The 22,844-nt window shown below is 40.9% G+C and overlaps 2 protein-coding genes across 3 annotated transcripts in view; one reads left to right on the top strand and one right to left on the bottom strand.

Moving 5' to 3' along the window:
• RALGPS2 (Ral GEF with PH domain and SH3 binding motif 2) overlaps positions 1–22,844 on the top strand; it is a 103,688-nt gene that overhangs the window by 41,714 nt on the left and 39,130 nt on the right. The window lies entirely within an intron of this gene.
• ANGPTL1 (angiopoietin like 1) lies at positions 3,954–21,459 on the bottom strand. The gene is made up of 5 exons (XM_083446356.1): positions 21,109–21,459; positions 15,003–15,836; positions 9,498–9,691; positions 7,515–7,785; positions 3,954–4,635 (listed from the first exon to the last, which is right to left on the bottom strand). Exons 1-5 carry the CDS (start codon positions 21,137–21,139, stop codon positions 4,448–4,450), a joined length of 1,518 nt encoding a protein of 505 aa, XP_083302482.1. The 5' UTR covers positions 21,140–21,459; the 3' UTR covers positions 3,954–4,447.

Genomic DNA, 22,844 nt, shown 5'->3' with positions numbered 1-22,844 from the left:
GGATTAGCGCTATTAGCGGTTTAGCAGCTATTAGCGGCTATTAAAGGCTTAAGGGATTAGCGGATTAGCTGCTAAAAGGCTATTAGCAGCTTAGTGCCTTAGAAAAAGGGGGTGGGGAGCGAAAAACCCCCCCCAGGAATCGCAAGACATTTTCGTCTTGCGAAGCAAGCCCATAGAGAAATTTGTCCTGCGAAGCACCTCCAAAACAGAAAACCCTTTCGTCTAGCGGGTTTTCCGTCTTGCGAGGCATTCGTCTTGCGGGGCACCACTGTATACTCTGTTTCAAAGAGCACAGCCAGGAGAAGAGAGAGGTCACAGTGGAGGGGCTAAATGCAGCTGTCAAGGAAGGCATATACAGATGTGAGAGGGATGTGAATATGACCAAGGGATTTTAAAGTCTCTTCTCATCTTAAAGATTTGTGGTTGTGGCTGCATTATTGGTATAGCAGAGGCTTGTCTGTCCACATTGCTATGTTACGGAATTGGGAAAATGCTGGCTCTTCCTTTTTAAAAAAACAACAACCATGCAGAATACATTTATTTCTTTGGACTGGGGGCTGTGCCTCATGTTGTTGGAATTGCATCCAGTTTACCTTGGCAGCCACATTTGTGGCTTCCTGTTTGTTAAGAGCATAGAACAGAGCAGGAGGGGAGTTTTTAAATGTTTAAATTCATTGACAGTTACCTCGGTGTGGCATGAGATGCTCTTACAAAGCTACGGCATACAGGAAGTTTGTCCAATCTTATTGATACCGTGTAAGATGCAGCGTCACACAATGGGACAAGATTTGTTTCCTTCCCTTCCCTGCAGCTTTGTGTGCAGAGAAGGTCCCCAATCCCCAGATTGTGGGGGCGCTTAAGTAACTGCAGGGGAGGAAAGGGAAGAGAACTCAAATGCATGAACAGGTCATCATTATTGGATTGCACCCATTTTTTTATCACCATATGCTTTGTTCCATATGCCTATCCTTTAGAACAGAGAGAAAAATACAGCATTGATTTAGAACCCAACAAAAATCACTCCATGTATTGCTTTCTCATCCTGTTTTGCTCATAAACCATAAGGCAGCACAGCTGAAAATCAAGACGCTGTTATAACAAAGAAAAATAATTTCACTTCTAAAATGCTGCATTTTTATTTAGTGCTTAATGTGCATGTTTTTTCCTGGGGCAAATAGTATTTTTTATATGAAAGTCCTACATACTTTTACATCTTCTTGCTGTGTAGTCACCCACTGAATGTTAATTTTGTAGTAATCTGGCAACTTTCATATTTCTTGCATCTAAAGAGGGGGACCGTGTGCATGTGGACAGTTACTCTGTGCATGCAGCGTGCATGTTTTCATGCCGGCTTTCTCCTTCTGGTGGCAGCCCATTATACAGTGGTGCCCCGCAAGACGAATGCCTCGCAAGTCGGAAAACCCGCTAGACGAAAGGGTTTTCCGTTTTTCAATGCACTTCGCAGGACGAATTTCCCTATGGGCTTGCTTCGCAAGACGAAAATGTCTTGCGATTCTTGCAATTTTTTTCCGCTCCCACCCCCTTTTTCTAAGGCACTAAGCTGCTAATAGCCTTTTAGCAGCTAATCCGCTAATCCCTTAAGCCTTTAATAGCCGCTAATAGCACTAAACCGCTAATAGCGCTAATCTGCTAATAGGGTTGCTTCGCAAGACGAAAAAACCGCAAGACGAAGAGACTCGCGGAACGGATTCTTTTCGTCTTGCGAGGCACCACTGTACTTTATGGAATGCCACTTGAGATGCTACTGGGGTCTTGGACCACCAATATTGGTTTCACTTGTTAGGGTGTCAAGGCCTTTGATAAGCACTGACGCTTCCCTTGGATGGGTTTCTTTTGCTCATGTCCTTGCACAAACAGAAAAACCACCCCTTTTTGCCTCCCCCCAAATTATCCGTGGAGAAGTATATTTCTCTTTGTAGTGCTGAACTTTTTGTGCTAGTCATATCAGAAGGGCAGGGGTTCCTATTTCTGGTGAGCAGACAAGTTATTTTATGGAACTGAGGTGAGAGTACTATGGTTGAAATTAAATAAGCCATTTGGGTACGTTCCTTCTTAAATTTGAAGAAGTGAACCAAAAGTTTTGAAGTTGAATGTAGCTAGGGTCTTGCGCTGTTTCATTAAAACAGTTCTTAAAAAATCATAATATACAGTCATTTTGCATGCTTGTAGATACAGTTTTAGGAATGTGAGCGGTATCTGTCAACCACTCAAATGAGCTTATTGGAATAACTTTTAGCCAAATGTTTAATAGTAATGTATTCTAAAAAGAGATTTAAGTTTTTAAAAAAGAATGAGGTTTTCAGAGTTGAACCAAGCGGAAATTGCTGAGGGTATTTCACACTGTGCTCTTGACAACCTAGCTGCTGTTTTTAAAACTAGTTTCTAAAAACTCAGAATGGTATGTGGCACTGTCAAAATAATGCAAAAACAAAATCCACATTCATCTGGCTGCTTGAAATACTTTGCTGCTGCTCCTGATTGCTGGAAGTAAGGTTTAATGAGGGGAGAACACCCAAGTTTTAAAAATGTAGTTCAGATACATTTTGGCCTTTTCAGTAACCTGTAACTGTTCAAGCTTCAAAAATTCAGATTAATAGGCTGTGATCTCCAGACCTCTCTCCAGTCCAGCGCCTTCTTGTCTACTCTCTGTTGTGAAGGGAAAAAGCAGCTGTTGGAAGTGTTTCCCTAACACGAAGGAATTAAATGAATAAGAACCACTTCCCAGTCATTTTGGCAAGCCTAAAGTACCAAATCCAGTACTATCTAATTATTTTATGGCAGACAGAGCATTTATTAAGAGATTATAGGAAGGAAGGTCCCCATTGTAGCCTGTCCAGTTACCAGTTATACCTTAAACAGAGTAGGATGTTTAAATTGGGTAAACGTCAGAATTTTAAGAAACCTGACAAATAAAACAGTTGCTACTCCATGAATTTCACTGGGTGAAATCCAGTGTTACACCAAGAAACGCACAATAGCTTCCTCTTCCCCCTCCTCCCTCACACTTCCCAGTCAGCTCCAGAGGTTATGGCAAGATGCTAAATCAGGGGTCAGCAAACCTTTTCAGAAGGGGGCCGGTCCACTGTCCCTCAGATCTTGTGGGGGGCCGGACCCACCACCTCCTGAAAGCACACCCCCCCTCCCAAAAGGCACCACAGCCATCGATGCTTATTCGTCTTCGGCAGCGTTGGTGTCCTCTGTCTTGGCAGAGCACAGAGCCCAAGCCACTGGCCTGGGCAGTGGAGGCAGCCTCCGTGCCACTGCCGCTTCCTCCTGCTCGGCCACCTCAGCAGGAGGGAAGGGGCAGTGCCCAGAAGCGTCCGTGGCTTCTGATTGGCTGCAGGAGCTTCCTGCAGCCAATCAGAAGCCGTGCCGTGTCGCGGAAGTCAGTCTCTGTGCGGCGAGGCCTCTGCACTGCGCCTGTTTAGCGTGGGGACTGACTGAGTGGGCGGCAGGGTCTGCAAGGTTGCGGGCCAGATTAACAAGCCCGGTGGGCCATATCCGGCCTGCGGGCCTTAGTTTGACGACCTCTGTGCTCAGTTAGAAGTACTGGTGGACCACCAAGTTATTTCCAAGTAACATGTTTGGTACACTCTATAGAGTTAATAACATGAACAGATTACCCGTAGTTGGAAAGACCCTCAGTCAGTTTAGCCTTAAACTCATTGCATGGCTTATCTTTCGGACTGAATCCCAATCTGCAGCACAGGCCTAATAATAATATTAGCCGGCCTCACAGTATCATGAATGGGTTGCTCAGAACCTACGTGAAGGATATTGAACACTTAGGGGAAATGCTATATAAAGACTTGTTTTATTATTATTTTATTCATATTTAGGATTAAGGTTTAGGCATGATGCCCTCCTATCCAAAGGACAGCAAAGTTCACATGTCCTGTAAAAGCTGTACTTAATGATAGTTACCATTACTGTTTTAAAATAAGAATACTTTTATTGATGCAAAATGCGCCTGCAAAACCAGAGTTGCTCTCTAGTTCATTGTCTGTTTTGTGACTTGCGTGCCCACATCTTAAAATTAGATTTCCACTGGAAGTAATCCTTCAAATAAAACTTAAATAGATTTAAATCAATGAAAATGAATTGAGTTGCATGCTTCACACAGCAGCAGCTTCTTGTACTTCAGTTTCAGAGTTCAACTATTATGCGTCCATGATGTTTTCTTGTAGCCTGCAAAATTGTTAGGTTTAATTACTGCCACTAAATCCCATACACCTTGTATTAACATAAATTTATTTTAAATGCAGAATCCTGCTTCCTTTGTGAGCAATTAGAACTTGCATAATTATCATATACAATATCACAGTAAGAAATGTTTAAAATAATACTTTGTAGGGCTTGCAAACAACTCAAAATGTAACATCAGTTTGAAGTTCAAGAGAATATTTTGAAAATGTTTTTGAGCATCTCAATCAATGGGTCTGATCATCATCTGAACGGCTTTTAGCGAGTATGATCCGCCTCTGTACTCAGCCCAAAAAATCCCATCCTGGTGCTTGCTTCTGTAATGTCCTCCTCTGTACCATACGCCATTGAGGTTAGAATGAGCACAGGCATTGTACCACCAACCTCCTTTGTGAAAATGGGCACAGTTTCCTGTATGAAGAAATGAAACATTAAGTGAAATTTCACAGCAGAAATAACTTACTTTAATAGTCTTTGTATTTTGAACCAATAGGAACCTTAAGCTTGCAAGCACATTTCTCTCCTAGCTGTGATCTTGCTGTGAACATTCCCCTGAACCCACCCCCAATTTAGTAGAGTGTGGCATCGCATTGCTGAGCAAGTAGCTTCTTCTCCCATTGGAAATCAGAGTAGGCTAATTTTTAAAATGGCCCCATGGTTCTGTCTGCATTGGTCAACTTTGCACTTTCCCTCCCACTCCTCTCAGTCTCTAAAGTAAGATAAGAGAAAGCTGCAAAGTCTATGGATCTGGTGGCACTGCCCATACCTCTCACTTTGCAACTTACAGCAGAACAGGACTTGCTGATATAGGGTCCTGTGTTAGCTAAACCTACAATGGTTCTTTGTGCCCACATAGTGGTTGAGTGGTGCTCCTTCCTAAGGTCTTGGCATTCTGAAGAAGTTGTAGACTTCTAGATGTCCCAAACCAGGTCTGTGAGGTTGCTTGAAAGGGCCTTCACCATTCAAATAAAATGTAAGGGTTTTGCTAAGGAATATAAAGGTCTCTGTTAAGGAAATTGTGCCTTTTTGCATGCTGATCTTCTAGACCCAAGGTCATTGTCCTAACACCTTCAAGAGACAATTGACTGTTCTGGCAGTCATTCTCAATACCTAGGAGACATGTTCCTACCTCAGTTCCTACCTCAGTAATATGTCTAGTGTTCATAGAGCTTTTCCTACTTACAATTATTTATGAGTGTTTCAGAACTAAGAACCCTGTCACAATATTTGTGCTTTTGCCCAAAAGCAGCTTGAGTATGGGAATGTGTTGTACTTGCCTATTGGTCCTTACTCTAGAAGGAATTATACCTCACTCTGCAACAGGGTCTACTCTTGTCTTGAGAATACCTTTCCAACTTTATCCCATTTGCTTCAGTGGAAAGTTCACAAAGTCACATGCAACTGGTTTCTTTGATCCGGTAAAGGTTAGGTCCAGCCGCGGATGACTCTGGGGTTGCGATGCACATCTCACTTCACTGGCCGAGGGAGACGGCATTTGTCCGCAGACAGCTTCCTGGTCATGTGGCCAGCATGACTAAGCCACTTCTGGTGAACCAGAACAGCACACGGAAATGCCGTTTACCTTCCTGCCGGAGCAGTACCTATTTATCTACTTGCACTTTGACGTGCTTTTGAACTGCTAGGTTGGCAGGAGCTGGGACTGAGCAACGGGAGCTCACCCCATTGCGGGGATTCAAACCGCCGACCTTCTGATCAGCAAGCCCTAGGCTCTGTGGTTTAACCCAAAGCACCACCCACGTCCTTGCAACAGGTTTCTTTGATCCTGTAGCACAGTGCTACTCAAAGTGGTGGTCCATGAGCCATTGGCTACCCTGGCAACTCCACCAGGTTGGGTGGGACACTTTAGGGACAAAATATTGTACCAGTCCCTGACACATTGGGTGGGTGGGGAATTACCAGTCCACCACATTAGATAGCGTGATAAGCACTGTTGTAGCAGATGAACCCACTCAGGATGGGAGGCACTGCTGTCCAATACCCTGCTTTTTTGCAGTGAAAGAAAATGAAACTTCTCAGTAAGGAGGATAGAATCCTGCCTTAACCATTGCCATGCTTTCCTGCTCAAAGGATAAGATACGGAGGGGTTATGTTTCATTCATCCCTCTGGGTTTTAGTCAGCTCTAGTTTGAGTCTTAAGGGACGCGGGTGGCATTGTGGTCTAAACCACTGAGCCTCTTGGGCTTGCTGATCAGAAGGTCGGCAGTTCGAATCCCCGCGATGGGGTGAGCTCCCGTTGCTCGGTCCCTGCTCCTGCCAACCTAGCAATTCGAAAGCACACGCAAAAGTGCGGGAAGGTAAGCGGCGTTTCCATGTTCTTCTCTTGTTCACCAGAAGCAGTTTTGTCATGCTGGCCACATGACCCGGAAAAACTGTCTGCGGACAAACGCCGGCTCCCTCGGCCAGTAAAGTGAGATGAGCGCCACAACTCCAGAGTCGTCTGCGACTAGACTTAACTGTCAGGGGTCCTTTACCTTTTTTGTTTGTTTGTTTGTTTGAGTCTTGGGGAAGTCCTTCGTCCTATCTTTACTTTATCCTCTGTTTTTTGCTACCTTAGTTCTTCTTATGCTTTTGTGACCAACAAAAGGATGGAGCTTGGCTGTTCCACTCCTTCCAAGGACAGTTGAAAAATTGACTGAACTGAAAAAGAATAAGCTGTCGAAACCCAGTGTCTGATTTGCTTTTTCTGATTAACAATGTTTTGTTTGGTTTCATTGCATATTTATTGGTGTACTGTAATTTGTTTTGGATACATTAAGTATAATACAGTACCTTCTTTATATTCTGTGTCTTGTTACTATTCATTCTTTAGAAATTACTATGAACCTGCACTTTACAGTCATCTTTAAGCCCCAAATCTTTCACCAGATTTGGACAAAGGCAAGTCCCTACATGTTGAATGCATGTAGTTTTATGTATTTCTAGCTTTGAATGTGCCCTTACATAGTGTGAATGGGTAATTTCTGATGGCAGAGCAAGGCTTGCTGGCCCCATATTTATTCTGGCATGGTAAATAGTAGTTCTCAGGATATGAAGGTGCATTTGAACATTTGCTGTGTGAAATTAACATGGTTTTACCATTGCCAAAAGTAACGTGCCAATTGCCCATGTTTGAGTCATCTTACATGAAGATGCTTTGTGTATGAGCTTGAACATTAGAGGATAGTTTTGTTTGTTTTCTAAATTTTGCTTCACTTGATCAGAATTATTTCCTCAATTCTTTCTTGTAATAAGAAACAGTAGAGTTATATGCTGCTGTAATTCCTACCTACCTGTGTACATATCTCTGTCTCGGTCCAGTGTTGTAAATTGTTTCCCATTGTGCCATATCATGGAGTCACCAGCATTCCCTTGATAAGTGCCTAGACGCAATCGATAGAATTCGTTTTCTGGTTCCAGTCGGAAACTGCTGTATTCTGCATAGACTTTCTTATTACTCCAGTCTTCTAACTCAATCAGAAGTCTGTAATTGTCCTGATTGGAAAGTAAGTAAATATTTTCCAGTCCCAGCCAGTATTCTCCAGCAACATTTCCAAATCCTTTCTGTTGAAACAAAACAATTCTGATTAGATTGCCTTGTGGTTCAATTACAAAGTTATTTATTTACAGTTAATATATCACATAACTATAATTGGTGTATTTAAACACTGGGAGATATTTCCAATCAATACTGAACCCTAATTGATGGGAGAGTTCAAAGAAAGATGTGTATTGTTCATCTTCTTCCCTTTTCCTTTCCAGTATCTAGCACAGTTCACCTCATGTCCTGCTGTATGTTTCCTTGTCCCACCTCCAGCATCTTTGGCTGGTAAGATGCTCACAACATACATTATGTTGTACCAAATCCTATGGGGAGAGGTGGCTCAACATGGACTGCCATTTTCAGAAGAGGGTGGTCTTTGTTCTGCCATTAGTGCAGACCTGCCACAGAATTCTACCCACCTCCATAGATTTTGGCTATGCTTATTCACTACATCCAATTCCTGAACACCACACATGATTCTAGGCTGAGTTCATAATGGTTCCTTCCCTATGCAGGGATGAAAACAGAACCCATATAAGATACTCCTTCTGAACCAGCCAGGGTTTCATGTGGGTACAGGATTGCCCCACTTCATTCTCAGACTGCTTATCTGCTTTCAGTTATTTTTTTGTGATGGTAAAGATTGTTACTTATTCATGTGGCTGCAATATTTATGGCTGCAGTTTGGTTAATACATTATTATTAATCAACTTAAATGGTACTCCAATTAATCAGGAAACAGCTTTTAAACAATTTATTTGAATCCATGTGTTTTTTAAAACTGCAGATAGCAAATTCCATCTTAGAAGAGTCGTTTCTTATTTTTTTAGAGACTAAGGGGATGAAATACATCCTTTATCATCTAAAAATACGTGTTTTGATTCAGTATTTCTGCTTTTTGCTAATACACAGATTTAATTTTTTAATGAACTAAGACTAGCAGCTAACCAACAGCACAATTCTATGCATACTTATTTAGAAATAAGTTTTTCAGTGGAACTTCTTAGTATGTCTAGGATTGCAGACTAAGAGTTTTTTAATCAGATGAGTATCATATTTGTATAACATTAAAATGCTTAATAAGGAATTAAAATATCATAATCTTAAATATTGACAGGACAAAATGGAAAGGAAAGGGATGGACATAAAGTGAGATTATGGCTGCAAACCTATACATGGTTATCTCAGATTACGTCCCACTGAACTCAGTTAGGCTTAATTATGAGTACACATGTAGAGGATTGCACTAAAGGCAGACTCCTTGCTCCTTCCTGGTCACTTTTCTATTGCACTGTGCTATGCCATGGATTGGCTTAGCCTGATGTCCAAACCTTGTAGTTCAGCTCTCCTGGGCAAGCCATGAGCTGTAAATCACAGGACAAAGCTTAGTTAAGGCTTGTAGTTTGTCTGGAGAGAGCTCAGCCACAAGCCTCCCTGGGTTTGGATGACATGCTAAGCTAAACCAAGACTTTGCTCAGCGCAACAGCAAAACTACCAGGGCAGAGCAAAGTGGCCACAGTCTCTCCTTTGGGAGCCCAAATGCCGGTTCATTTGGACTAAGCCATGGTGTGGCTTAACATTGCATGTAGAGAGGGCCATTGTTAACAGCAGGTACAGAGATGCCTCCAATGCACATGCTTTAAATAATTCTGAGGAAGGAACATATAATTTCTGTTTTACAGTGCACCATAACTTGTTGGCTGCCTGAGTCTTTTTTTAAAAAAAAGATTACCTTGTAATTGTCCCAGTTTGTGAAGAAGTTCACAGAACCATCTGTTCTTTTTTGTATAACTGTCCAGCCCCCAGGATCAAGGCTGTTCTCACACCATAATTGCACAGGTCCATGGCTGTTTTCAGGCTTGATCATATAAATCCCGCTGCTGGAGTAGCCAGCTTGTTTTGCTTCTTGACAATCTTTGAATGGACCTTTTGAAAACAATTTGAGAGTTTAAAAATGCATCAGAGTTCTGTAATGGTGCTTACTTACATTGATAGTAAAATATTTCATTCAAGCTATTAAGCTGACAAGCATAAAGATGATCCAGCATAAGATATTGTTATGCTTTCACTTTGACAACAGTAACTGCGACTTATTTTTCTTAATGCTCATTTGCCTAAAACTAACAGTTGCAGGACCAACCTTGCAAACTGTTCTAAATCATTACAGATTTTCCTGATCAGAAGGTATCATTTATTTCACATGCCTGAGGTAGAGAGGAAGTGCATACTAAAAGTTTCTGTGGCTTGCAGGTGTGGAAAATCATTGTTTAAACACATGGAAGTTCAGTGGTGTCTACTTTGACTAGTAATTGTTTCCATGTTCTAGAATAGCGGTCTTTCTCAGTCCTGGCACTTGATTCCTTTTTCACCTTGTGTTGCCAGGTGTTGAACCTGCAATTTCTGCATGCAAATTCTTGAACTATTTCAGTCTGGCCTCAGGCCCAGAGGTGATCACTTTGGTTGATGACCTTTAATTGGAGGGAGACAGGGGCAGTGCAACCCTACTTCTTAGATTTCTTTGTGACTTTTTGATACCATTGCCCATGACGTACTGCTGAAGTGGGTTGGGAGTTGGAGGCACAGTGATGCAATGATTCTGCTGCTTCCTGCCGGACAAGCTGCAGAGAATGATATTGAGAAGCTCCTGCTTAATCCCTTGGCAGTTGTGCTGTGGGATTCCGCAAGATTCAGTTCTGCCCCCAATGATAATTATGAAGCCGTTGGAGGTGCTCATTGCGGTGGGGCTTGGTGTCACCAATATACAAATGACACCCATCTCTATATATGTCAGATGATGTTGTACTGGACTGGATGATCCAAGGAACTTCATTGGCTACCTATATATTACTAGGCCCAAAGTATGGTTTGATTTGTAAAGTCGGAATGACCCAGGACCAAGGTTCCTCTTATTCTTCCTTTCCCTTTACTGAGTAGCCTAGGCCTGCGATTAGAAGGAAAGTCTATTTAATGTCCCACAGTCGAACCGGGCTCACTATGCAATGACATGGGGCAGGGCCTTCTCTATCGTGCTGCAACAACATTAATGAGCTTCTGATGTTTGATGGACGCATACCTCTTCTTTTAGGCCTATGAGTGATTTGAGTTGTTTGATTTCAATCTGGTGTTAGGGTCTCCAGATTTACTGCTCTTCGTTTGTAATAATTTTACACTGGATTTTATCCTATGTGTATTTTGATATGTTCTATTATGGTTTTATAATTTTATTGGAAACCACCCTGGGACGTAGTAAAGAAAAATAAAGTACCGTATTTTTTGCTGTATAAGACTCACTTTTTCCCTCCTAAAAAGTAAGGGGAAATGTGTATGCGTCTTATGGAGCGAATGCAGGCTGCGCAGCTATCCCAGAAGCCAGAACAGCAAGAGGGATTGCTGCTTTCACTGTATAGCGATCCCTCTTGCTATTCTGGCTTCGGAGATTCAGAATATTTTTTTCTTGTTTTCCTCCTCCAAAAACTAGGTGCGTCTTGTGGTCTGGTGCGTCTTATAGAGCGAAAAATACGGTATGTGCTCCTGCCACTGAGCTATAGACAAGCTTCCCTGCCCCCTTCCCCAATGTTTCCCAGCTTAGGTAGAACATTTTCCATCTTTCAAAGTCCAGGGAAGAGAATGTCTCAAACGAATGCACAAGAAGATTGTTTCACTAGTGGTTTCAGCCTCAAATTTGCCCTCTCCTGCTGCACATGCCTTTCCACTGGGAAATAGGAGAGGGAGGAAAGCTAAGCAACGTCTAAAATACTTTCGTGTTGCCTCCTGCCTGTTAAGCTCTCAATTCATTTGAAGGAAGTTCCCAGATCTTATGAATATAATTCTATATATGATTTCAATTACAGACTATTATATTAACAGATTCAAGCAATGAAAACAAAGAAACAAGGAAGTCAGACTTGACTTCTTTTCAATTCTTAGGACTTATTAGCCCATGTCAGATTATTTTGTAGCCAGTTTTTTTGCATTACAGAATAAGAACTTCATAAAACAATGGGGTGAACAGCTCTGCACAAATGTCTTCCACCTCACTGTAAATTTTCTATATGGGTAAAACTCTGAGGGTATGGAAATTCATCTCTTGTTGGAGGATTTTTTTATTGATCAATTTACGGAAAAGTAAATTATAAACAGTTTTGCAAAAGCTATTCATAACTTGTAAAGATATCCTTCTATCCTTAAATGAATGCCTTTGCCAAATTCATTGTGACATATATCATTTACGGTGGTCACACTGGTCTCATTCCTGTGTTTTCCTCATTCCATTTTTCTGTTTCCAGATAGAAGTAAAGATCTATCTTAAGCTTTAACTCTTAAGGAATTTTGTCTCAGGATGGTGAGGTTCCAGGCATAGTTTTAGACCCGAAATTAGCCCTAATGCTGAACCCGACCAGCAGTGCTGTATGTCAGCTGAAATAGACTCTTCTTGCCATCTTAGGCCTCAAAGGTTGCCTTTCTGAGGGAAATACTGAGTGCTAACAAGTTTTGCTAATGGGCAAATGGATATACACATGCACCACTGGCACACTTTTCTAACAATATTCATTATTAACTGAAGTGTATATATATAGTAAATGTTTGGTATTCCTGCACTGAGTCCCATTTCTTCCCTCTCTTTTTATTTTAGGGGACCTAAAATGGTATTGTTTATTAGATTTCCTTTCCCAACAATGCCAGAGAAATCGGTAGTTGTGTTACTTTGGTCACAGTTCTGCCCACACCAAGGTGCAAGTAAGCGATGTAGAATTTAGTGGGCCTTGTTTACTAGACACTGTGCACAGATTCGTTTTTGAGATCTGCCTTTTTGTACCCATTTTCATTTATTCACACTTATGCAGCAGCCGTGGGTGCTAGGGACGTGGGTGGCGCTGTGGGCTAAAGCCTCAGCGCCTAGGGCTTGCCGATCGAAAGGTTGGCGGTTCGAATCCCCGCGGCGGGGTGCGCTCCCGCTGCTCGGTCCCAGCGCCTGCCAACCTAGCAGTTCGAAAGCACTCCCGGGTGCAAGTAGATAAATAGGGACCGCTTACTAGCGGGAAGGTAAACAGCATTTCCGTGTGCGGCTCTGGCTCGCCAGAGCTGCGATGTCACGCTGGCCACGTGACCCGGAAGTGTCTCCGGACAGCGCTGGCCCCCGGCCTCTTTGAGTGAGATGGGCGCACAACCCTAGAGTCTGTCAAGACTGGCCCGTACGGGCAGGGGTACCTTTACCTTTACCTTTATGCAGCAGCCAGATTCTAAGATGTTTGCCCTGTTAAAATGTGAACGGGCAAGTGTCCTCCAACACTATGGCAAAAGTGTTGCTTTGTTGCTGTACGATTGGGCAGCCTTATACCTTGATTAATACTTAGCTCTGTTCCCAATGTGTTACATATTATGCAAATAATTAAGTACTATTTACATCTAGTATTTCATTTGCACTGTATCCCTCTTTGTATCAGCAGCTGTTCACTCAATATTTCATTCAGTATGTGGTTTTTCTTTGAATGCTGGTCAAAATGGCCAGCTGTGACAGAAGACAAAGCTAGGCATTTCTCTGTGGAAGAATATAATATGCAAGAAGAAATGATTTCACAGATAGAAGAATGGGAGATTTTAAAATGTAGAGTTTAGAACCCTGGCTGTTGCAGAAATGAAATTTCTTCCAGATGTAGCATAAATCATATCATTCATAGATACTTTCTACAGCTCTTGTAATCCCCAGGTTATTTTTCACAGTTTGCTAGTAAATTATCATCAAGAATGTGCTGAATGAAGCAGATTGTTAGCTACAGTATTCTCTTCTTCTACCCTTTCCAGAAATAAATAGTTTATATATATCAGTATCAATAGGTGTCATTATATTAAAAAAATTGAACCATAATCTTCCATTACCCCTTAAAACATTATAGCAGCTAGATAGTTACCTTTAGAGGACAGTAATATTGATCTCTGTTTCAAATTCTCTCTTAACTTTGTTGTCCATATAATCTATATCAGTTGCAGAAATGTCAGGCCTCTACAAATGGATGATAGTTTTAGTCCTGTAGCTTACAATTGTCTGAATAATTTGTCACCATTGAAATAAATTTAGCCTTTTGTTTTTAGAAAAAAATAACTTGAAAGCTTGATTACATAGCACACCCTCAACAATATTTTGTAGATTTTACCAGGGTAGAAACTTGCAGCCATTGGAGCCATTGCTTGTATACAGAAACATGTTATACAAACAAAGCTTTTGCTGTGAGTAAATGGTCTCAGACACTGGACTGAGACCTAAATTGCGCACAGTGTGCTGCTGGAATGTAACTGCTTAAAGCTGCTAGAAGATATGAAGTAGGTAAAGGCGGCGGGAAAATGGCTCATGCTACTTTCTTTAACAAAGAGCATGACAAAACTACAGTCTCTTCGGTCAGAACACTCTTCATACAATTCATAGCTGTCAACTTACAGATTTGAAAATAAGGGACCAGCAGCCAAAATAAGGGGCCTACAGCTTTACCTGTTCCAGGCACTCCAGTCTTCCTGTCCTCCTGCAGTCTGGTCAAACTCACGCTGGTAGCTTAGAGAACACTGTCCAACCAACTTTGTAACCAGAGGTTCAACTGAATAGAATCTGAATCACATGCACCACAAGGCCTATGCAGCCTCAACTTAAGATGGCTCCCCGGCCTGGCTTTGCACTGCAAGGTTTGCAGCAGCACATGCAACAAAATGGCATCCAGCATTCAAAAAACCCCTCAGCTTGCATTAACTAGCCACACACAAGGCATGCAAGCTCCACCCCCCAGTCATTCTTAGACTTCTTATTGGGTGAGCAACACAGCCAAGCAACACAGTTGGAGCCTCCCTCTTCCCTGGCCGGCAGGGGGGGGGGGGAGAGGAGCTGCTTCCTTTGAAATTTAAGGGACATTTAAGGGACATCCATCAATAAGGGACAGCAGCGAGCTATGGCGCTGGAATAAGGGACCCGCCCCTTCAAATAAGGGACACTTGACAGCTATGATGCAGTTCCATAAGTTGGTCAGCACCCTTTTGAAAAGGTTTCATTTGGTCCTTCCTAGCTGAAAGAAGCAGGTTTGTGGGACAAAGGTTTTCGGGTGAAAACTGGCCATCTGAGTGTAAGAGCAATGATTTTTGGCTTTGGTTTGTGTTTTCTTCACAGTCACCAACCAGAAGTCTTCAGATTGTCTGAGAAGCCCCCACCCCAAAGCTTCATAGTTAATAGTTCTAGAAATAGCAGTAGATGTCTTACCTTCATTGATTAAAGTTAACGGTGGGATCCTGAAAGGGCTTTTTGTAGGAGAAGTAGCAGGATCAGGGGGCGGCCTTACATCTCTGTCTCTAGGGTAGCCGGGATCTCTTTGAATTTCATTACTTCCCAGGAGTCCAGGAGTGTATTGTTGACTGTTAGGAATGTGGTGAGGCACCACTTGAACTAAAGGAGGAGAGCCATGTGTGTCCTGGCGAGAGAATATCCGCAGACATTGCTCTTCCAACAGTGAGATGACGACTGACTGATTATTTACAAGATCAGTTAGTGTTGCATATTTAACTTCCAGTTCTCTGTACCTTGTAGTCATTTTCAGCATTTCAGTTGTGACATTGAGGATTTTGTTTTCCAGCTGGGAAAGCTCAAGGGAATTGTCCCGCTTGCGGATTATCTCGTGCAGAAGTTGCATGTACAGCTGAGTAACCCTGGAATTCATGTTGCGGCTCTCTTTTCTCAACAGTTTTACTTCATTTACTATATTCCCATCCACGTCCACCACTAGCTGCAAGAGATCAATCTCTCTCTTTTGTTTGGATAATACATCCTTCAGATTCTCGATGTCCATTCTAGTAATTTCATCTTTTTTGTTCTCTGGCCCTGGCCCTTTGGTGTTGACACAAATTGGTCCGGTTATTTTTTGTTCAGGGACAATAAATGTATAGCCACACTTTTTCCCTTCCTCTCCTCCTTCTGTAGAACGTGGGTTTCGTCTGAGAGTGTTTTTGAGTTTCAGCTGTTTTGTGCAGTGTCCATTTGGAAGTAACAGAAGTAACAGCAAACTCAAAGTCCATGAGAATGCCTTCATTTTCAAGTAAGCTAAATGGAAAAAACAAAATTACGAAATTATTGTTAAGGTCCTTTTATTAAAAATAGTATCAAATCCATCAGTCACCAAGGATAGAGAACTAAGATTTCTGTAGGGTGTTATCCCCTCCAAGCTTAGTCATACTGTATTCCCAGTAAAAAAATAAGAGGGGGAAGAAAGTCATATTATATATTTGCACCACAATAATAATAATACTAGCAATAGGTTTCTAGGATTCTATGAAAGTGAATCTAAAGACGACCTTCCAATAATTCCTTCCTGGATTAAGCAGCCTCTCCTTCAGTCTAATGGTTGCTATATGGTGGCTCTGTAGATTTCCCCCATTATTCAAAGCACTAAGACCATTTGCATCACTATTTGGCAGTGTTGCATTGGAGTTGCTTCAGCATCAAATAATCTAGTACTTCAGGGCCAAACAGGCAAGTAGCATGATCTTGAGGCACTTCTGTGGGATAGACGAAGACAATTGCCTCCAACCATTTTGCTTCATATTTGCAGCATGTGATGTCAATGCACTGAAGTAGTTCTGGCTAACATAGGTATGTGTAGATGGGCAGGAAAGTATAATAAATTGTTTGTGGGTTAATCACTTTGGGGGACCTGTTTGCAAGCCCAGCATGACTAGCCACTTCCAAGCAGGGAAGCAGAGATCTCCCAGGATTGGAGGCTTGGAGGAAGAGGCAAATGCTGCTAGGTGAGAGATGGGAGAGTTCAGCCTTCTCTGGGATAAAAGTTAGGATATATCTGTGAGAGAAGACTCTGTATTCTGATAGCTCTTTTTCTCTTCTACTACTTCTTGTTTAGATTAGGTTTTTTATTGTAATGGCAGAAGCGTGTGTGTGTGTGTGTGTGTAAAAGAACAGCTGGCCATGGAACCATAGCTATAATGCTATTAAATTCAATTTTCACAGTCTTCCCCCAAATGACGAGATTGGCAAGGGGAAAGAGGAAAGGCAAAGGCAAGAGGATCAGAATGTAGAATAACTGGGAGTTATTTAGAGCCACAATAGTAGCTCAGCAAGAATGTATACCATGGATCAAGAATGTACCACCTTGCCAAGAGGATGATTGCATGATTAACAAGCAGAGTCAAAAGAAGCTATTAAAGACCAGTTTCCTTTAAAAATGAAAGTCTTGTCGAAATGAGAAGAACAAAACTGAACACAAACTTTGGCAAATAAATATAGGCGGACCATAATGGATGCTAAAAAATGAATTTGAGGAGCACATTGCTAACAACAGATCCATGTGCTGGAACTAATTATCACAGGAAGAGAGCCTGAGGAGCTGAGACAGATAGTGCTGACAAGAGACAAAGTTTGGGCCTTATTACACCTTTTAAAAATGACAAATTCACTGGGTCCAGATGACATCCACCTGAGAGTCCTTAAACAACTGAAATGTAGAATTGCTGGTCTTCCAGTAAAAATATATAAATAGTACCTCAGACCAGCCTCCATAGCTGAGGTTTGCAAAGTGGCCAATGTAACACCAGTTTTTAAAAAGGGATCCATGGAGTTTCCTGGTAATTACAGGCTGGTTAACTTAACATCTATTCTGGGAAAAGTGGAAAGTGCTGTTAAAGATAGAATGACCAAGCATATAATAGAATAAGAAGTCTTGCTAAAGCAGAACCAGCATAGCTTCTGCAAGCATTCTTAGAGTTCTTTGAGTGTTTCAACAAACATATCTAGTTTGCTCCCAGCTGAGGCTGTCTTCAATACTTAATGGGTTTATGAGATACTACTACCATAGGTATTTGTTAAGATGGTCCCTTCTGGGTACTTGGAAGATAATTTCTAGACTTTTCGAAGACTAAGGGTCTGGGTCAAGCCAAAACCAGTTTTGGCTACAACCTATCACTTACAGTAGCAGCTATTGGACAGATCCATTTGCCCATGGGTGTACATTGTACATACTGTATTCAGACATGAAAGTACTTTGATGTATGCATCAAATAAGAACCCATGGGGACAGTGCTTAATGTTTTTCATAGCTTTAGGCATTGGTGACTTCAAGGAAGCTATTGCTTATGAACCCCTAAACATTCCATCATAAAAGAACTCCCTCATTTTCCCCACATAAAATCTCTGAAATTTTCCTTATGTTTATTTCCCTTCTCTGTTCTCAGATAAGTGGAACCTGCATCAAAATGTTGAAGTGCTCCTGTTCAGAATGCTCAGTTCCATTTCCCCTCCTGACAGATTTTTTGTCTCCCTTCCAACAATCGATCAGTATTCTGTGGCCAATAAAAGATGATCAGTCCTCATTGGAAAGTTGGTTGGAGGGGGGAGTCCTGTGGGATTTTCCCCTTAACATTTTTTATTCTTTTATAAACCTTGGGGGTTCCCCCATGCCTCCATATGTATGACTGGTACCATTTTGGTTCAACTAGCACTCAAAGAATTAAGATTGCTCTTAGTGCTTATATAATGGACACAGTGCTGCTGTGTGGCTTCCTTCCTCAAGTGCCTTGTCAGTGTGAGGAAATCCATTCTGTAACCCTGTTTTCTACCATGTGCTTATTTTATTAGTGTATAATGTATGTTATCATTGTGTGACCTCCAAAGGTTCTCTGCTCCGATATAGAAAAAAACCTCTGCTGCATCACCCAGCCTCTGCTTAAAAACCTCCACCACCTACCAAGGCAACTGAGCCTTTATGTCCTGAAGTTAACCTACCGAATGTGAATTGTTCAGTAACACATTGTATTATTATGGAAACAATCAAGCCAGTGTATTTATATTTATTACTTTCTCAATTTTCTAGATGAGTTCAGATGGGTATTGTTTACTTTACTTAAAGCAACATAACTACTTCTTTAAAGGCAATTGAGGAAACTTGCTTTTTCTCACTGAACTTTCTATACATTAATTAGTAACAAGTAAAGTTTTGTTTTTAAAGCAAAGCCAGCCTAGCTGAATTGACATAGTGGAACAAAGGCATCTGCTCAAGATTGATTAATTTTCACAGTACTGTATTGTTGAAACTGTACCTTTCATAAATGGGTTGCAAGGGAATGTTATTTTAGCATATTTTGACATGTGTACAAAAAGGTCATTTGTTACTTGAATGGTGGTTTTCATATTAACATACAAAAATCTTAGGTGTGGACCCTAAGTTGCAATGTATGTTTCTTATTCGGTCTGCTATACACAGAACCATTTCAATTTCTCATATCTTTGTGCACCACTGAATCTGGCAAACATTTTGAATATGTTGAACATCCCAATCCTTGCCAGAATATTGTAGTCCAAAATAAACTGTCAATTGCAGACATTTAAGTACAGAATCCTAATCTCAGTAGGGCCATGTTAAATTTTGTTAATCACATGTGTGTTGACATCAAAGCTTGGTTAAGAGTGTTGATTTTTAAGTCTTCTTGGGCAGAAATGGTTCATCTCACTTTCAGAGTACTGGAACTAAATTGATCCTAAAATTCATAGGCTGCAATCCATGGACACATGCATTTTGTTCTTGCATTCCTTTTCCAGCAACTGCTGTTCTTAATCCTACACTATCAGGTGGAGTTTAGGAAAGCTGTTCATAGCTAGGTGCAGTTTCATGTTCAAGAGGAAACGTTTGGGAAGACCCAGTCTATGTCCTACATTGATTATTTGTTTTGTTGTTTTGTGTTGGTTATGCGAAAGTACATTCTGCTGAAATGAACTGGGCATCTTTCCACATGGTGGCAGCTATCCAACAAATGAGTTACCGCAAGTACAAACATAGGTTTCCCATTGTCAGCTATGAAATAGCCAGTACTTGGATTTCTTTATCTTTCAAAGATTACAGCGAGGAAAGTCCCTGAATCCCTGCCAGTGTCAAAGTTGAAATGAGCATCTACTGCAACTAAATAGCAGTAGCTTCAAGGAAACTAATGTTGAAAGCTCATTTTTACTAACAGCAAAAATGTGTGCTCTTGTATTAGCATATTCCAGACTTAATCAGCATACTTTAAATAATATATTCTTTTAAATCACCTTTAAAACGACTATTAAAGTACTTAAATGTTATGGAGTTTAAATAACACAGGAACCCACATTTTAAAGTACGGCTAATAAAAAACTCCTGAAATGACTTCATAGTAATTCTTGGAGTCATTAGTAGTTGCTTAAGGCTCCGAAATTGCTTTTCATATACGAAATGTGGAAGTAAACTGTTGTCCATTTATTACCATCAGTGCTGACTGTGTGAATGTTGGTGACCCTAGACCCTGAGACAACCTGGTTCCCCAGCTAGATGTCCTAATGGATTTAGGAACTATGCTGCATTTGTCTGAATAAACATTTGATAATAATTTGAGCTACTGTCTACTACATGTATTAGTTTGATGTACTATGATAGATTCTAAAATGCAATCATTTTAAGAGCTAGTTATTGAAGCCAGGCTGCTACTTTCATCTGCAAATCGTGTTATTAATCTACCCCACTGTAACATGGAACATCACTGTTACTGTGAATCCAGGGTTCATAGTCAGCTGTTGCTCTTTGTGATGTTCAGTGTAGATTACAGCTTTTGGGTAATCTTCAGCTATACGCTTTCAAAATTAATACTTGTAGCTGGATCACTAACAACTTACGCTGGGTTTACTTTTTCACATTCAGGGCTGGTCATGCAATTTTTTAGTTTTTCAAGCAGTAAATTCCTTCAGGTTAACACTGCCATAATGCTATTCCATGAATAAGAAAGTGTTAAATGGCAATGGAAAATCCAAGTTTTAATGAGAGCCCCTGATCAAAACGTCCATTTGGGTGTACAGCAGGAATAGTGATTTATCAATAGGAAAAGTTAAGGCTTTAATTGTAGATTCTCCTAGTAATATATTTGGGGAGAAGCCTGTGACACTATTTCAGGGGTACTTCTTGATTAGTTTCATTTTCTTTTAGGAGGACTATCAATGTTTTAGTAAGGAATGCTAAGAAAATCCTTTTTGTTGTGCAGATCAAGCAGTTCAACTGTTTTTCATGATCACCATCAGCCAGCTTTTCCGAATGTTGGTGGGTGGGAGATTTCCTTCCCTCTTGTAGAAACATGAAACAATGCAGTCAAGAACATTACACCTTATACTTGTAACGGAGCACCCTAAGAATTTATTGGATTCAATAAAAGAAAAAACTAAACTGTGTGCCTTAGTATGTATGAATTTTGGCGGCACATAAAATGTAGCAGCAGACCCATCCATATGTAATCTACAATCTGAAATAACTACAGAAAAGTTGTGTGCCGATTGACAACAAAGAAAATGTATAGACACCGACCTTGTAATGGCTTTTTCTTCTGAAGGAGCATAAAAATCCACAGACCCCTTTTGTGTAGATTCTCCTCCCGGTGCCAGAACAATTGTCTGGCAATCTGCAACGTTCTAGGGAGAACGGCTGCTTTCTCTTGCCATATATTACATCCGAGTACGTATCACCCCATTTGGTTTAATAAGAGAACCACATATCAAAATCATTTTCTTCTGCTCCAGGAAAGATGGAGATGTTTTGAAGCTGCTTTGCCTTGCCTTTGCATGCTGAAATGCCCTAGCCAGCAACAGTAGACCTTGCTTCCATATACTGCACACTTGGGTGTGTTTCTTAAACAAACGCATGCCTAGACTTTAAGCAGTCAGCCCATATATGATGTCACTGGAGAACAGGAGGCGGGGAAGACTCCGAAGGATTTCCTACCCACAACCTTTGGAAAAAGGAGAAAACTGGCAGGGGGGAAGGAGGGGGAGGGGGAGGTATGAACAAGGAGAGATTGTCTGCTGGTTTAAGGGAGGGCAGCAGATGGAGAAACAATAAGAAAAGTTTAGGCAATTGCAAAATATTTCACTGCACAGCCTAAAGATCCCTGTCGAGTTGTTGCAGCAGTAAGCTTAGTTATGACTGGAGATTGTCAGGCTAGTAAACTCACTTTTGTGTTCCCAGAAATGGAAGAAACAGGCTGAGTGAATTTAACAGTAAAATGAAGCAGTTACAGTCCCGAAGAATGCAGACCAGAATGGCACCTTCAATTCTTTAAGTTTATTTAATAAGAAACAGTTCTTCACTGCAGTGGTAATCAATAAAATAGAAGATAATGTTAATTCTTTTTGCGAATGTTGCATACATGGAGAAATATGTTGGAAGGGAGAGGGTTGGACTTTTCATTAGTATATAAGAAAGAGTCACATGCCAGTTAACAGTTTTACAGTATTTTGAGAGGAAAATAAAACACTTAATTTTGATTAATAGCAATTATCTTAATGTTTTACTCTAAATATCTATGTAGGCAAGGTAAAAAATTGCATGAACTTCATGCTAGAAACCTGCAAAACTTACATGTAATTTAAATTAATTTTACCATTGAACTTACCTACATTGGCTGCCATCATTCTGCCAAATCTTTAAACTCAACAACCAGAGATAATGAACAAATTCAAGGCACCCCACTATGTCTCAAAGGTGCCCCCCTTCTGCATCGTTTTCTATTTAACTACAGTACTTGAATATTTCAAAAGCTTAAAGTTCTGCCAGTACAATTTATGAAGATCGTGTTTATTTAGAATCAGTGCAAATCAGAGCAGTTTTTAATTATCTGTAGCAAGCATTTATTTTTACAGTGTGGCATATAATAACTCTCAGAATGTAGAAGAGCAGAGCAAACCTTATTTTTAAGTACTTTAGTTCCCCAAGTTAACTTAGATATAAGCAAACTCGCCAAGTCACCATAGATGCATTTCTAAGAATAATTACTTTAATTCAGAGAGTAAAACTAAAGCCTGACTTCATGTTGGACTGGCAGTATACAATTGCAGCATTGTAGTCAGTCAGGCAGTGAGGACCGGTGACACTTTGTTTATCCAACCAATCTAGTTCGAAGTTTTCCTAGGAGACCTTTTGATATAAGGTTAGCACTTTGGAAGAACCTTATGGTAACATTGAAGCCTTGGAAGAATATTTTAGGGCAAAGGGTCAGTTCAAAAAGATCACTTCTGGCAAGATCAAGCGGCATTCAAATCTGTCAG

This window comes from Podarcis tiliguerta, assembly GCF_965153285.1.
Source record: "Podarcis tiliguerta genome assembly, chromosome: 6".
Taxonomy (NCBI): domain Eukaryota; kingdom Metazoa; phylum Chordata; class Lepidosauria; order Squamata; family Lacertidae; genus Podarcis; species Podarcis tiliguerta.
The sequence above is the reverse complement of the archived record's forward strand: the minus strand, read 5'-3'. Positions and strand labels throughout refer to the sequence as shown.